Source organism: Dendrobates tinctorius, unplaced genomic scaffold (genome assembly GCF_039654945.1).
Source record: "Dendrobates tinctorius isolate UK_male_01 unplaced genomic scaffold, ASM3965494v1 ptg000102l, whole genome shotgun sequence".
Taxonomy (NCBI): Eukaryota; Metazoa; Chordata; class Amphibia; order Anura; family Dendrobatidae; genus Dendrobates; species Dendrobates tinctorius.
In genome coordinates this window covers 8631604-8647562 of record NW_027361770.1, presented here as the reverse complement: position 1 = coordinate 8647562, position 15959 = coordinate 8631604, and the positions used below count along the sequence as shown (strand labels likewise).

At 41.4% G+C, this 15959-nt stretch overlaps 1 protein-coding gene across 1 annotated transcript in view; it reads right to left on the bottom strand.

Moving 5' to 3' along the window:
• Positions 1-4017: 4017 nt before the first annotated feature.
• Positions 4018-15959, bottom strand: part of LOC141099719 (uncharacterized) — a 772310-nt gene continuing 760368 nt past the window's right edge. The window contains exon 28 of the mRNA XM_073587712.1: positions 4018-4796. Coding sequence (XP_073443813.1) covers positions 4189-4796 — 608 coding nt within the window. The 3' untranslated portion in view covers positions 4018-4188. The remainder of the gene's footprint in view (positions 4797-15959) is intronic.

Genomic DNA, 15959 nt, shown 5'->3' with positions numbered 1-15959 from the left:
TCGTTGAGAAGACTTTACTTTCATGTTATTAGTGTGCCGGGGTTACTCCTATACTTTAGTCTAATAAAAGTCATCACCCGTTAGAGTATACATCAAATTTTATTGAAGAAACCTCCCAATGATAACAGTATAATCTCCAAAATGAATAAAAGCTCAAATTGCACTGTTCCAAATTATTAGGCACAGTAGAATTTCTAAACATTTGATCTGTTTTAAAGAACTGAAAATGTTCATTTGTGGAATTTGCAGCATTAGGAGGTCACATTCACTGAACAAAAAGCTATTTAACTCCAAAACATCCTAACAGGCCAAGTTACATGCTATCATAGGAACCCTTCTTTGATAACACCTTCACAATTCTTGCATCCATTGAACTTGGGAGTTTTTGGAGAGTCTCTGCTTGGATTTCTTTGCATGAAGTCGGAATAGCCTCCCAGAGTTGCTGTTTTGATGTGAACTGCCTCCCACCCTCATAGATCTTTTGCTTGATGATACTCCAAAGGTTCTCTACAGGGTTGAGGTCAGGGGAAGATGGTGACCACACCATGAGTTTATCTCCTTTTATGCCTATAGCAGTCAATGACTCAGAGGTATTCTTTGCAGCATGAGATGGTGCATTGTCATGCATGAAGAGGATTTTGCTCCTGAAGGCACATTTCTGCTTTTTATACCATGGAAGACAGCTGTCAGTCAGAAACTCTATATACAGTACTTTGCAGAGGTCATTTTCACACCTTCAGGAACCTTAAAGAGCCCTACCAGCTGTTTCCCCATGATTCCGGCCCAAAACATGACTCCTCCTCCTTGCTGAAGTCGCAGCCTTGTTGGGACATAGTGGCCATCCACCAACCATCCATCTGGACCATCCAGGGTTGCTCGACACTCATCAGTAAACAAGACTGTATGAAAAATAGTCTTCATGTATGTCTGGACCCACTGCTACCATTTCTGCTTGTGAACACTTTTTAGGGGTGGCCGAATAGTAGGTTTATGCACCACAGCAAGCCTTTGAAAGGATCCTACACCATGAGGTTCGAGGGACTCCACAGGCACCAGCAGCTTTAAATATCTGTTTGCTGGTTTGTAATGGCTTTTTAGCAGCTGCTCTCTTAATCCGTTGAACTTGCCTGGCAGAAACCTTCCTCATTCTGCCTTTATCAGCACAAACATGTCTGTGCTCAGAATCAACCACAAATCTCTTAACAGTACGATGGTCACGTTTAAATTTTTGGGAAATAATTAATGTTTTCATCTCTTGACCAAGGCATTGCACTATTTGATGCTTTTCGGCACCAGAGAGATCCTTTTTCTTTCCTAAATTCCTTGAAACCTGTGCCTTGCTTAATAATGTGGAACATCATTCTTAAGTAGTTTTCCTTTAATTGGTAAACTAATTATCACAGGAATTTGAGATTGATTTCAGTGATCCAAAGAGCCCTGATACACAATACCATCTATGAGTTTATTTGAAAAACAAAAAATTACATCTTTATGACACTTAAATCCAATTTGCATAATAATTTGGAACGCAGTGTATACATGAATATCAGTATACATCACATTACATAATATACAGTATAACACTAAAACGCAGCCTCCAAAGCATGGTAACACATATATAAATGCGGCAGAACCAGAAATGAGTGGTAATACATGTTCCTATGTAACAGTAACACAAGCATTCATCATAGACATGATCAACATTAGCAATATGTATACATTAACAGATGAAAGACAATTAGGGAAAGGGAAGCAAGAAGGTACTTCTCTCTCACCCCCTTACACCTGCCTCCATTGTCTTAGTCTTTAGTGAAGTTGTAGAGAAGGTTTAGATGATTTTGGCAGCTCTGCAAATTGTCAGAAGCTGAATTATTAAGAGTAAATTGTTCCTATTGTGTTTCATGAGCTTCTACTTCCAATTTGAAGCACTTCTCTCTTAAAGGGGATGCTGGCCTTAGGCTAATAGTCTGCATTCACGCTAGGTGAATGCAGACTTGTGAATCCTCACATCGCCCACACCTCTGTGAGGATTCTGCTTTACTGTACATACATACAGTGACGCGCTGACTAGATGGTTGTGGCCTCGCTCAATGCAAATGTGTTGAACAAGGCCGGACTCAGTCTAGTCAGATTGTAGCCAGAAGTATGCAAGTTGCATGCTTGTGGTCACATGACTGCCTGTCCCTGGTACCGACACTGGAGAATCAGATTCATGGTAATTTTTTTTTAGCAGAGTGTGGAAAGTGTGCAGCGGGAAATGACTGTTTCTTTAGGAATTTGTTCAAGTCTCCCTGAGAAAGAACAGAATTATTAGGTTTCGGTGCTTCAGCTTCTCTTATCTGCCAATTTTCACCATGGAGGAAGAATGTTTGCATTTATAGCATGGAAGTCCCATCTGGTTTGCAAGACAATTGATTATGTTTTCGTAATGAAATAGGATAATAGTTCACCTTCAGAACTAAGGAAAAAACATTAGGGATGGGGTCTTGAAAAAGTTGCTAACAAATGAAGGCAGAGGTGAGCTGGGTGAGATGCACTACATATACTTTACCAGAGAGAACGTTTTTGGGCTTGTATTACTGAAATTCTCCAGTAGATGGCAGTAAATTATAGGAGATAGCAGGGCTGTTGAAAGTGGGAAATAAAGGATTTTAGCTTTCCCAGCTTGAAAGAAAAAAAATAAGATATAAAAAATTGAACTGTGACCATTAAAGTAATCTGTCAGCAGGTTTTTCCTATGTAATCTGAGCACAACATGACATAGGGGTTAAAACACAAATTTCAATTATGTGTTACATCTCAGCCTGTGTCCTGTTTACTTATACAAAAGGTTTTATCACCTGGTGATTAGAATTGTACAGACTGCAGAAGTTACAGCCGCACACATGCTAGTTCGACTCCCCGCCACCTCCTGTGATAAGCAGCTCACTGACTATAGACAATGTGCATAGAGAACCTGGTGTGGGTGGAATTAGCTTTCTCAGCTCTGCTACATTGCGAAATCTAAGAACTCTGTTTCAGAACCACAGCACACAGTAAACTAAGTGATATATCGCTGGATTCAGGGTCTCTTTGCCTTTATCATGCTGCTCTCAGATGAAGTAGCAAAAGCCTGGTAACAGATTCCCTTTAAAGAGATTTATAGAGATATTTCAAGGACAAGATGGCTTTCTGACCTCAAAACATTCAGGCAGAGGCTGTGTATAAACACTCACTGTGTGATGTCTGTTAGGATGTGGATGTGCAGGTGCTGTCCACATTATGACAGCTGGAGGTAGTAAGAAAAGGCCAGGAGCCTGCTGAGAACAGGGGCCCGATGGTCACCTACCGTGTGTGAAACAGACACCCTTGGCTTCCTTCTCAGGTTAATCAGATGGAATAGTTCTGGTAGCCCAAGGGCTCTCACAGCAGCAGATGAACTGGCTGGATCCAAAATGTCCCTGCAGTGTTTGAGAGAGAAAACCTGCTAGGGACTATATGGAGAAACCTGACTAGTCCAATGACATCCCTAGCCTGGTTCTTCCTGCTCCATTCCAACTGATTGACGAATCTCTCCATATGTACACACAAGGAAGAGACCTGTAAATCAAGTGGAGCTGGGGAAAAGCCATCCGAGGACTGCATCAGACTAGTCAGATCTTTCCCTATAGTCATTGGTTGGCTTTTTAAATTACTCAGAAACACCACAGCGGTTCAAAGAAAAATGTACTTGTCTTCAATCGTGCAGCCAAGCTTGGAGTCATGCTTTGCGTACTTTGGACAGTAGGAATCTAAAGACAGGTTTAATTTAAAGGTACAAACTGGATTATCATATTGCTTATCACAGTGAATACAAAGGACCTTAACCCACAAATCCTATTGCGTCTCGGCATTCTCCACATACCCATCGGTCTCTTAAGAAACCAGAAATCATTGTGAGTATGACTAACTAATCTGACCAAAATTTCTGATCAGAAGATTATAATAAAAGGTGCAATTTTTATGGGATGTAGGAAAAAAGACTATATAAGACCGTGATTAAGAATGTGTATAGTCCTGTTTATTTACTGGTTAAAGTCATACTTTAATAATGGCATGACATTATCTTCTCTTACATTAAAGTTAATGGTGGTTCTCCAGTTTAAGAATATAAATGCCCATGTTCCAAAGGTAATAATGTTAATATATCCATATGCTACAACAGGCTTTTTACCCCAGCCACTGCACAATGTGCTTTAGAAATGTGGTAGTAAATAGCTGCTCAAACGTTTGCATCCTAAACAACGCTGCATTATCCTTTAGTGTCAGTTGAGTCAGTCTCTCCATATTTATGTCCATGCCGACAGCAATAACACTTGTAACAATGCCATTTTGTTTAAGTGAGTTCACAGCCTGGACAAAGTTCTTGTTGCTGTTCATGCCATCCGTTATAAACACAAAGGAGACTTCTGCGTTCTTTCTTGCGCCTTTATGCCTCCCAGACCGACTTTGTACTATGTTTTTGATCGCATACAGAATGCCAGTGCCAATATGTGAGGACGATTCATAGTATACAGCCGTGGAGGGCAATGTCTGAATGCTCGTTAAATTAAAACTGAAATCTACAAGCACCTTTTGCTCATTTTCATCTCCATATTGGATGACTGCAATTCTGGCTCCATGAGAATCATTATCACTTACAGCAAGCTTAAGTTCTTCTGCTATGTTCTTAATAAATCTCAGCACTTGCACAAAATTCTCACTGCCCATTCTTTCGGAACCATCCACAAAGAAAACAATGTCCACAGGTCGGCCTACCAATGGTCCAAGTGTCACAGCTGCAATACACAATAAATATTCAGTTATAATTCCATTTTCAATCCCCCTAAAAATAACTATATTTGTACTGTGCAAAAGTATTAGGGTTGAAAAACTGCCGCAAAGTAAGAATGCTTTAAAAAATGAATGAACAAAAGAGAAATTTAAATCATATCAATATTTGATGTGACTGCCCTTTACCTTTATTTTTCTAGGAACAATTGCAAATAGTTTTTGAAGGAAGTTGAAAGGGAAGTTATTGCAAACATTTTGAAGAACTAACCACAGATCCTCTGTGGATGTAAGCTTGCACAAATCCTTGTGTCTCTTTGTGTAATCTCAGAGATATTCAGCAATGTTGAGATCAGGGCTCTGTAGGACCATGTCACCACTCCCAGGACTGTATGTTCTTCAGGCTCAAGATACTTCTTCATAACATTGGTTGTATGTTTAGGGTTGTTTTCCCGCTACAGAGTAAATTTGGAGCCAATCAGATGCCTTCCACATGGTATTGGATGTATCTGCCTGTATTTCTCATCATTGATGACATCATTAATCCTCACCAAATCCACACCTCCATTTGCTGAAATGCAGACCCAAATTTGCAAGAAATCACCACCATGCTTCATTTTTCCTGCAGACCAAGGGTATACATATCATAGGTGCAACCTGTGCAGCTGCACAGGGGGGCAAGACATAAGGAGGGACCATTTCCATCTTCAAAGTTGGTGATATGTTGTATTATGATGAGCTATAGGGCTGTAGAGGGCACTTTACATCAATTCATTTAATAACTGAATAACTTGCTAAATAAAGTTTGCTTAACGTTCTTGTGGATTAACCCCTTTCTGACATTTGACGTAATAATGCGTCCCTGTGCCCTGGGCCTATTTGACCAGGGATGGATTATTATGTAATTTTGATCGTCCGTGCACACGAATGGTGCACGGGCGATCGCCGCCGGGTGTCATCTGATTCTGACAGCTGACACCCGGCACTTAGTGTCAGGAGCGGTCACACACTGCTCCCGGAACTTTACCCCCCGAAATGCTGCGATCAAATGCAATTGCAGCATTCTGGGAGCATGATGAGCAACTTTCCCTGTCAGTGCAGAGCTGACAGTTTCTACAGCATGGGGATGATGCTGCATCCACATGCTGTACAAGCGATCAGTATGCAAAAAATGACGGTGGGACAACGTAAAATGGTGAGAAAAAAATATATATATTTTTTAAAATAATTGTAAAAATAGTTTTTAAAAATATCAAAAATGATAATAAAAAATCAAAAGATATTGTATCTATATTTGCACTTAAACAATAAAAGTACACATATTGGGTATCGCCGTGTCAGCAATAACCCATCCTATAAAACTGTCCCACTAGTTAACCCCTTTAGTGAGCACCATAAAATATATATAAAAAAAATCATCTGAATTACGTCACTCAGAGATTTAGATGGAACCCGCAAAGTAAGTGCTCAATGTAGAGCGCCGAATAAATGTGATCCCAAACGTTATGTAAAATGTTCCCAACAAAAGCTTCACCTCAATCCACAAAAAAAGCAAGCCCCCACTCAGGTCTGTCATCTGTTAAAGGGAACCTGTCACCTCATTTTTCAGCTATAAGATGTGGCTACTGCCTTTTGGGGCATTCTAGAATGCTGTAGATAAGCCCCCGATCTAACCTGAAAGATAAGAAAAACAAGTTTTATTATACTCACCTGGGAGAGGTCCTGTCCGATGGGCATCGCAGGTCTGGGTCTGGCGCCTCCCATCTTCATGCGATGTCATCATCTTCCTTGCTTCGTGTTGTGGCTCCTGTGCAGGCGCACTGATCTGCCCTGTTGAGGGCAGAGCCAAGTACTGCAGTGCGCAGGCACCAGGAAAGGTCACAGAGGCCAAGCGCCTGTGCACTGCATTACTTGGCTCTGCCCTCAACAGGGCAGATCAGTACGCCTGCGCAGGAGCCATGACACGAAGCAAGGAAACACCACCTGATGTTTCTCTACTTTAAACAAAGCCGAACTGATCTGAATGTGTCAGGAACACCGCACTGAACTTGCTCACTTTACTCAGGACACGCGCACTGGTTCAGTGAACAGTGCTCAAAGATACCTGTGGAGCGGGCAGCAGCCGAGTAGATGCAAACTTCAGAGCCGCAGGACCTGAAGCACGTGACTGCTAGGGGCGTGGTCTAAACTCCACAGAGCTAGGAGCTGCAAGATAACTCCTAGCAGGGTAACTGCGAGACAAAGTTACCAGGGGGCATAGACAGGGAAGATAGTCAGGACGTAGCCAATGAGTCACACACAGAGATAGCTGCAAAGGTACAAGAGGGGCGAGCAGAGAGTAGTCAGGTCACAGGCAATGAGTCATACACAGAGATAATAACGCAGTACAAAATCAACAGGCAAACTCACAACGGGAAACAGAACCGGGTCAGAACCATATAAACAAGCTATAGCAACAAACAGGCACACAAGGGTCAGCACACTAGGCCAAAGGCAAAAGTATAACTGGCAGGGATTGAAGCTCTCCCGGAACCAGAAAGAGGCCACAATCATTAACCCCAGATGTGTAGGTCAAAACCTGCACTGAGCTCCAGACATTAACCCCAGGTGTGCAGCTCAAAAACCTGCACTGGGATCATGACAGAATATATTGTCAGGTAAAAATTAATATTTTCTGTTTGAGATCAATTTAGCGTAGACTTCGATATATCTGTATTTAGCAGTGATATTGGCCTATAAGTAGATTCTAAAGCAGGGTCACTCTGTATTTTGCCCTCGCTGTTATTATGGCCTGCAAATTCTGTTTCGGAATATTAACTTCTTATGATACCTGATTAAAAAAATTGCCATGGGTTTGGACAGAAGAGGCTTGAATTTCAAGTAATACTCATTAGGCAAGCCATCTGGGCCAAAAGCTTTACTTTCTTTTAGTTTAGATAGCACCAAATTGATTTCTGTTATAGAAAATGGAGTATTTAAACTTGTTAAGTAGTCTTCAGATAACATACAGAGTTTACATTTGGCCATAAAATAGTTTATATTGTTACTTTATGGTTGAAACGTATCTATATTTTCTTTTAGATTGTAAAGAAATGTATAATATGAGGCAAATGCCTTTAAACTATCTTTTGGTCCTTTTCCCTTTGTATCAATCTATTATTGTTAGTTTGTTTACTGTAATTGATATTTTAATTTTGTATGTAACCCCTCATGTATAGCACCATGGAATCAATGTTGCTATATAAATAATAATAAATAATAATTTGGGATAAGAATAGGCTAAGTTATCTCTCTTAAAGGTCATCTGTCAGCAGGTTTTTTCTACCTTATGTGAGAGCAGCATAGTGTAGGCAAAGAGAAGCTGGATCCAACGATGTATCCCTTAGTTTACTGAATGCAACCGTTTTGACACAATCTGAGTTTTTATATTTATCATGAAGCAGAACTGAAAAAGCTTACCCCACCCACACCAAGCTCTCTATGTTCAAATTCCATAGACAGTGAGCTGTCTTTCACAGGAGGTGGCATGTGGGTGTAGAAGGGTGGACTGACATGTGGACCTGTCTGATGAAGAAGAAACATGTAAAATATGGGATAATGGGTCATGGTGGGCGGAGTTACGGGACTGAGAAGGGGAATTCCCAGGAAAGGGGATAAAAGGAAAGTGAGTCCCAGGGTTAGAGAGAACACTCAGGAAGAGACAGAGGAGAGAAGAGCCCAGGAGAAGACGGAAGAGCTCAGGAAGAGACAGAGAGAGAGATGGATAGTCGGGGGTGGCCCTGAAAGGACAGCTGCAGACCAACGGACGCTGACTAACGGATGCCTGGGGTAAGGAATGGCTGGACACCGAAGGGGCAGTAAGTGTCGCAGTGGGTGGACTTGGTCGGGGAAAGTGCTGTGGCCATGGGCCTAACGGCAGCCACGGTGAAAGAACCCAGAGGGTCATCGCCAACAGGAGTAGGAGGAAGTGATAGGTACCCGGGCCAAGGTGCAGAAGCGTCATATTGCTGTGGATGTCCAAGAAGTCACCCAATAAAGTGGACCTGATTGAACATCTTTCTGCATATGTCGTCAGTCTGTCCCGAGGCTTAAAGGGACATCCCCCCCAGTCGGCACATGTACTACATGGGACCAGGGCTCACATGACCAGCTAATCACAGCAATGATTACTCCATATGCTAAAACAATCATTCTAATGTGCCAAGTCGTGAGATGGGATTGTCAATGATTCTGAGATCAAAAGCCAGGAAGGTATGTCATAAACAGAAGGAAGAGAGAGAAGCATAGTCGGGGAACATTCTGAGGTCAGAATACCAGGAGGATAGCGGATCAGAATAGAAGGTGTTAAACAGATGGCTGGTCAGAAGGAAGCCCAAGGTCAGGCAATAAAAGATCTACAAACAGAACGCTAGGCACAGAGAGACAAACCATACAGTAGCTGAATCTACGTCTGGAATAGGTGGACTTAATAGCCTGGCAATCACCTGGGACAATGATCACCTGAAGACAGCAAGTGCCTCCCAGTCTCAGATTGGACGGTCGAGCTGTCAATCAACACAATTGACTGCTCAATACTCTCCTGCATCAGACTGGATGACTGAGCTGTCAAAATACTGATAGCTTCAGCACGCCCCTGTACCCGTATGGACAGCTAAGCTGTCAGTAACTGCATCCCAGATAAACTGAGGGGTGAAATCATGACATTGAAGCAAACAGAACCTCAGAGCTTGATAAGAGAGGCTTCACTGAAAGCTGTGTTTTAACCCCAACAGCATTCTGTCTTTAGATTACTTGGCAAAAACCTGCTGACATATTGCCATTAATTTTCACAGGTGTGTCAGGTGTGACACAGTCATCCTGGATCCAGCTGTAGAAGGTCTTTGCATTTAGCTCAAGCACCTTCTTGATTTTTGCATTTCTGTTATGGAACGGTATCCTTCTACCTCTAAGACTCAGTAGTTACCTCCACCTTCCGCTGCTAATCGCACACCTGTGCTGAAGGTTTAATACATTCAATTGCTGCAGCATTTTGGTGGTGTTAGCCCATATTTGCCTCAGTCTAGTTGCAAGTTCTATAATTGCTGTTGAGAGAGAGAGCGCAATAGTGTTTTATCCGAGGTAAATATAGCATTTGCAAGTAATATACTCACCAAATGGAGCTTATGACAAGCAATGGAGGATTCGCTGCTGCAGAACCACAGATCCACGAGGGAGCGGCGTTGAAGATACAGAGTAGGAAAATGTGGTAAAAAATTACACTGATTCGCAGCTTGGATTTTTGACTACATTTTCCTACTCTGTATCTTAGTTGCAAGTTCCAGCAGTCAGCTAGTGTCTTTCCCTGAGGACCATTGGAGGATTGCTGGAGTAACATCTCGGTTGTCTTCTCAAGATAAGTGTTTTCTCCCCATCCGTCTTCCCTCTCTGTTTTTAGTTTTAGTGGGCACTGATTCGCACAAACTTCGTCCCCTCCCAATGTAGGGCTTATCACTAGAGTCAGGCAGGGATTAGGTGCAGAAACCTACTTATCCTTCACCCAGCATGAAATTAATTGACTAAATGCTCGATTTGAACCTCTTCAGTTTTATCTTATTTGCCATTAATTTTGACCTCCTTATTACACTTAAAATAGTGACTGGTTTTTACTAATTGAATCATCTTATCATAGTTGTCTAATAAGATAAATTTTAGTTAATCTCTTATAATTGCTGTGAGAACACCAGCTTTATTTTTAATTGATGAGGATTTGTAAATATGAGGGTAATTTTTATGAGAAAATTGAGGAGGTTTAATAGATGAGAGAACTTAGTCTCTTGTAGAACGATAAGGTCAGAGTTGGAAATTTTTGCCTTTTACCAAACAAAATGCTTCTTCCCTGGACTATTAAGTACCCTGATATAAAGGAACATGAAATTAATGAAAAATGCTCATATTAACCCCTTTACCCCCAAGGGTGGTTTGCATGTTAATGACCAGGCCAATTTTTACAATTCTGACCACTGTCCATTTATGAGGTAATAACTCTGCAAAGCTTCAATGGATCCTGGTGATTCTGACTTTGTTTTCTCATGACATATTGTACTTCATGATAGTGGTAAAATTTATTTTATATGACTTGCATTTATTTGTTAAAAAAATGGAAATTTGGCAAAAATTTTGAAAATTTTTGTAATTTTCCAACTTAGAATTTTCATGCCCTTAAATCACAGAGATATGTCACATAAAATACTTAATAAGCAACATTTTTCACATGTTTACTTTACATCAGCACAATTTTGGAACCAAAATTTTTTTTGTTAGGAAGTTATAAGGGTTGAAAGTTAAAAAGCAATTACTCATTTTTACAACACTATTTTTTTTAGGGACCACATCACATTTGAAGTCACTTTGAGGGTTCTATATGATATAAAATACTCAAAAAGTGCATGCCTGAAGGTGCTCAAAACCACATTCAAGGAGTATATTAACCTTTTAGGTGCTTCACTGGAATTTTTTGAATGTTTAAAACAATACAATTAACATTTAACTTTTTTTTCACAAAAAATTTACTTCAGATCCAATTTTTTTCCCAAGAGTAACAGGAGAAATTTGATGCCAAAAGCTGTTGAGCAATTTCTACTGAGAACGATGATACCCAATATATGAAGGTAAATCTTTGTTTGGGAGGCATGGCAGAACTCGGAAGGGAAGGAGCACCCTTTTACTTTTCAATGCAAAATTGGCCGGAATTGAGATCAGACACCATGTTGCGTTTGGAGAGCCCCTGATGTCCCTAAACAGTGGAAATTCCCCACAAGTGACACCATTTTGGAAACTAGACCACCTAAGGAAATTATCTAGATGTGTGGTGAACATTTTGAACTCCCAATTGTTTCACAGAAGTTTATAACGTAGAGCCGTAAAATTAAAAAATCATATTTTTTTCACAAAAATGATCTTTTCGCCCCCAATTTTTTATTTTCCCAAGGGTAACAGGAGAAATTGGACACCAAGAGATGTTGTGCAATTTGTCTTGAGTAAGCTGATACCACTGTTTGGGTGCATGGCAGAGCTCAGAAGGGAAGAAGGGCCAGATTTCAGTATTATGGTTTGCAGGTGCCATGGCTCACTGGGAGAGCCCATGAGGTGTCAAAACAGCAGAACCCCCATAAGTGACCCCATTTTGCGAACTACACATCTCAATTAATTCATCTAGAGGTGCAGTGATCATATTGACACCTTGAGTGTGTCACAATTTTATACCATTGGGCAGTGAGGACAAAATAACTACATTTTTACCACCAAAATTTTGTTTTAGTCAAAGATTTTACATTTTCACACAAGAAGTGGGTGAAAACGGCAACAAAATTTGTCCCACAATTTCTACTGAACATGGCAATACCCCATATGTGGCTGTACAGTGCTACTTAGCCATGCGGAGAGACTCGGGAGGAACGGAGAGCTATTTGCCTATTCAAATGATTGTCCGTGGAAGCACACTGACATGTGCACAGACTCAATGTGTCTGTGAGCAAAACACGCTGATATGTCCATTTTTTAATGTCAGCACAGGCCACAGAACGTCCTGCACACGTGCATACACATAACAAGCATTGCTGTCATCCATGTGACACCCATCGGCGTCGGGGAAGAAGCATTACAGTGAGCGCTGTTCCCCGGTGCCGAGTGCTGAACATGGCTCTCATCATTCTCCCCTGCTCTGCTGGCAATCGGTGCGAGCAGGGGAGAATAATGAGACTTACATTTAAGTAATAAAAGAGACAGCAGGCAGCAGCTGATGGGACTATTACTCCTATCAGCCTACCCCTGCTGCTGCTAATAACAGTGACAGCAGGAGTGGCGGATGGGAGTATTCAAAATTGGCCGGAATTGAGATCCCCTATTTTTGATAACAGCCAGACAAAACTCACAGCTGGGGGCTGCAACCCTCAGCTGTCAGCTCCAGCAAGACTGGTATTTTATTTTTATCACAGGAGATAGAGGTCTTTGCTTGGATTAGGCATGGTTGCAAGTATGGTTTAATTGAGATTAATAAAGGAGTCTGTCATTTTTTTCAAATAAAGGAACTTTATTCTGTCTGTGTCTTTATTTACAATACGTGTAAATCAACAGCCGCGGAGACACCATCACATGTTTCTCAACGCAAGCAATGACTAGCCAGGTCTTTCACCAGGAAGGAACAACCATGGGAAGGGCAGTCTCCAATGAAGGAAACCACCTATGCCAAAACATGGTATCCATCCACAGACAGCTGTTTCGGGGTATTGCCCCTCATCAGTGTGGAGTAGGAAACTGGCTAGTTGGAGCGATGCCTAGTAAAGACTGTGAAAATCCTCATTTTCCAAAGTCTTTACTAGGCATTGCTCCTACTAGCCAGTTTCCTACTCCATTACTAATCCATGCGGTTGATGTCACTTGAAAGGTGACATCAACCCCACAAATATTACCCCACTTGCTACCACTACAGGGCAAGTGGGAAGAGCAGGGCAAAGCACCAGAATTGGCACATCTGATAGATGTGCCTCTTCTGGGCAGCTGAAGGCTGCTATTTTTTAGGTTGGGGAGGCCAATATCCATGACCCCTTACCAAGCCTGAGAATACCAGCCCCCAGCTGTGATCTTTAGCAAGCCTGGTTGTCAAAAATGGGGAGGACCCCACACCGTTTTTTAAAATTATTTAAATAATTAAAAACACAGTGTGGGAACCCCTCTATTCTTGATAACTAACGTTGCTGAAGCTGACAGCTGAGGGTTGCAGCCCCCAGTTGTGAGTTTTGTCTAGCTGGTTATCAAAAATAATGGGGAACCCATGCGTTTTTTTTTTTATTACAGTATTTACAGTGCAGGAGCGGCAGATGAATACTCCCATCCGCCGCTCTTCTGTCACTGTTATTAGCAGCAGCAGGGATAGGCTGATGGGAGTAATAGTCCCATTAGTCCCCACCTGCTATATCTTTTTTTACTTAAATGTAACTCTCATCATTCTATCCTGCTCGCGCTGATTGCCGGCCGAGAGCCATGTTCAGCACCCGGCGCCGGGTAACGCTTCTACCCTGGTGCCCGTCCTTGTGGTACTGATGCGGCACAAGTATGCCACACGTGTGACACAAGTATTACAGACACGGACACTGACATCTCTGGTACTGGAAATATCAGAACGTATGAAAGAGGCCTTTTAGCGGGTTTTTATGTTTGGCTGCTGTCATACGCTAAAAGACGCTTTTTATTTGAAAAAATTGTTTTTGCATCACCACATTTTGAGAGCTGTAATTTTTCCTTATTTTGGCCCACGAAGTCATGTGAGGTCTTGTTTTTTGTGTGACGAGCTGACGTTTCTATTGGTACCATTTTCGGACACATGACTTTTTTGATCGCTTTCTATACCAATTTTTGGGAGACAGAGGAGAAATTAGCAATTCGTGAATTTCTTTTGGGGGGGGCGTTTATACCGTTCCATGTGTGGTAAATTTGATAAGGCAGTTTTATTCTTTGGGTCAGTAAAATTACAGAGATACCTCATTTATTTTTTTTATGTTTTGTTTCTTTTATATAATAAAATTTGGTTTAATTATTTATAATAAAAATTATATTTCATTGGCAATTTATACTGTGTTTCTTGTGGTGGTTTAATATTGATATCAGTTTTTGCCATACAATTGTTCTTTTGTTTTTTTGTGTTATCAAAGTAGGGTCCAAGCAGAATCCAGACCCTCGTCACCAGATATTAACCACCGGGGGTGGATGTGATCCTGATGAGACTCAGATACCAGAGGTACTGTGGTGTCAGGGCAGGAAAAGTAGGAGGGTGACTCTAAGGGTGAGGAGTGAAAGAACAGAGAGGATGATGAGGAGATTGTAGATCCCACTTGGTTTGAGCCCAGAGGTATGTAGCTAAGTAGCTCAGCAGAGTAGGTGGAGAAGGAGGTAGGCGAGGTTACGTTGCGGCTTCCCACACAGACACGAAGTGATGCAACCATGATAAGCACTGCATCCTCAGCCCCAATCTGGCTGTGGCCAGCAGCGATCACGAGTGTACAGTATGCAGGGGTGGCAAGGGTTGCCTAGCCTGGGCTTCTTTTGAGACCACAAAGGATGACATTATCTGCCAAATTTGCAAAGAAAACTCAGTAGAGTCAAAACCCTGGAAAGGGACACGCACATGCTGGAGTATCAAAGCACGCTTGCATACAATCTTAAGAGTGGTTTTCCCCAAGACAATAGTGAGGCACACAGTGTGCATCGCAGTTCTAGACCTCCAACCCTGGGAATGTCAAGGCATCATTGCAAAACATTAGTAGCAACAGTGTAAGTGACATAAACAATTTCTGTGAGTCGTTTCACACATTTTTTTTTAGACCAGCCTATGCACCAGCAGAACAGAGTACAATATATCCTACAAAAAGTCAGGAAATATATGCCAAGTAAAATAAATATACTTTATTAATCAAAAAAAGATAAAAACCTAATATAAAATCATATTTCAGAGGAGATACAAGTTACAAAAGTAAACTGCAAGGAAAAGCATGCTAGCGTCTAAAGGTTCAGTATAAATATATAGGCAGATATTAAAAACCTATTGAATGGAATAATGCCATACTATCTCAAGCTATTTGGTTAGGCCTCTTTCACACTTCAGTCTTTTGACGTCAGTTGAAATCCGCCCTTTTTTTTAAAAAACGGATCCGTCGTTTTTTTTTTTTTGGTGAAATCCATTTTTTTCTCATAGACTTGCATTAGTGGCAGATTGCAACGGATGGTGATCCATTGCATCCGTTTTTTGACAGATCCATCAGAATTTCAGCGTCCGCCATCTGGAGTAGACGGACTTTGTAACGTTTGTCTGCGTTGAAAAGACGGATTGTGACGGATCCGTCGCAGCCCACCATTGGCTAGAATGGAAGGCTATGGGCGGCACATCCATTGCAATCCATCAAATGACGGAATCCGGAAACGGATTCCGCTTTTTTAAACTGAGCATGCTCAGAAGAATTTCCATTCATTTAATTTAACCCCAAAAGCCGTTCTGACATAAAAAACTCCCTCTCTTTCTCTCTCTCCTCTTTTCCAGTTCTGTTCCTTTAACTTTCATACAAAAAACGGATCTGGTGCATCAGTTTTTTGGAAATCTGCAAAGGATCCGTTTTTTCACACTTTAACGGTTTGGAACTGAC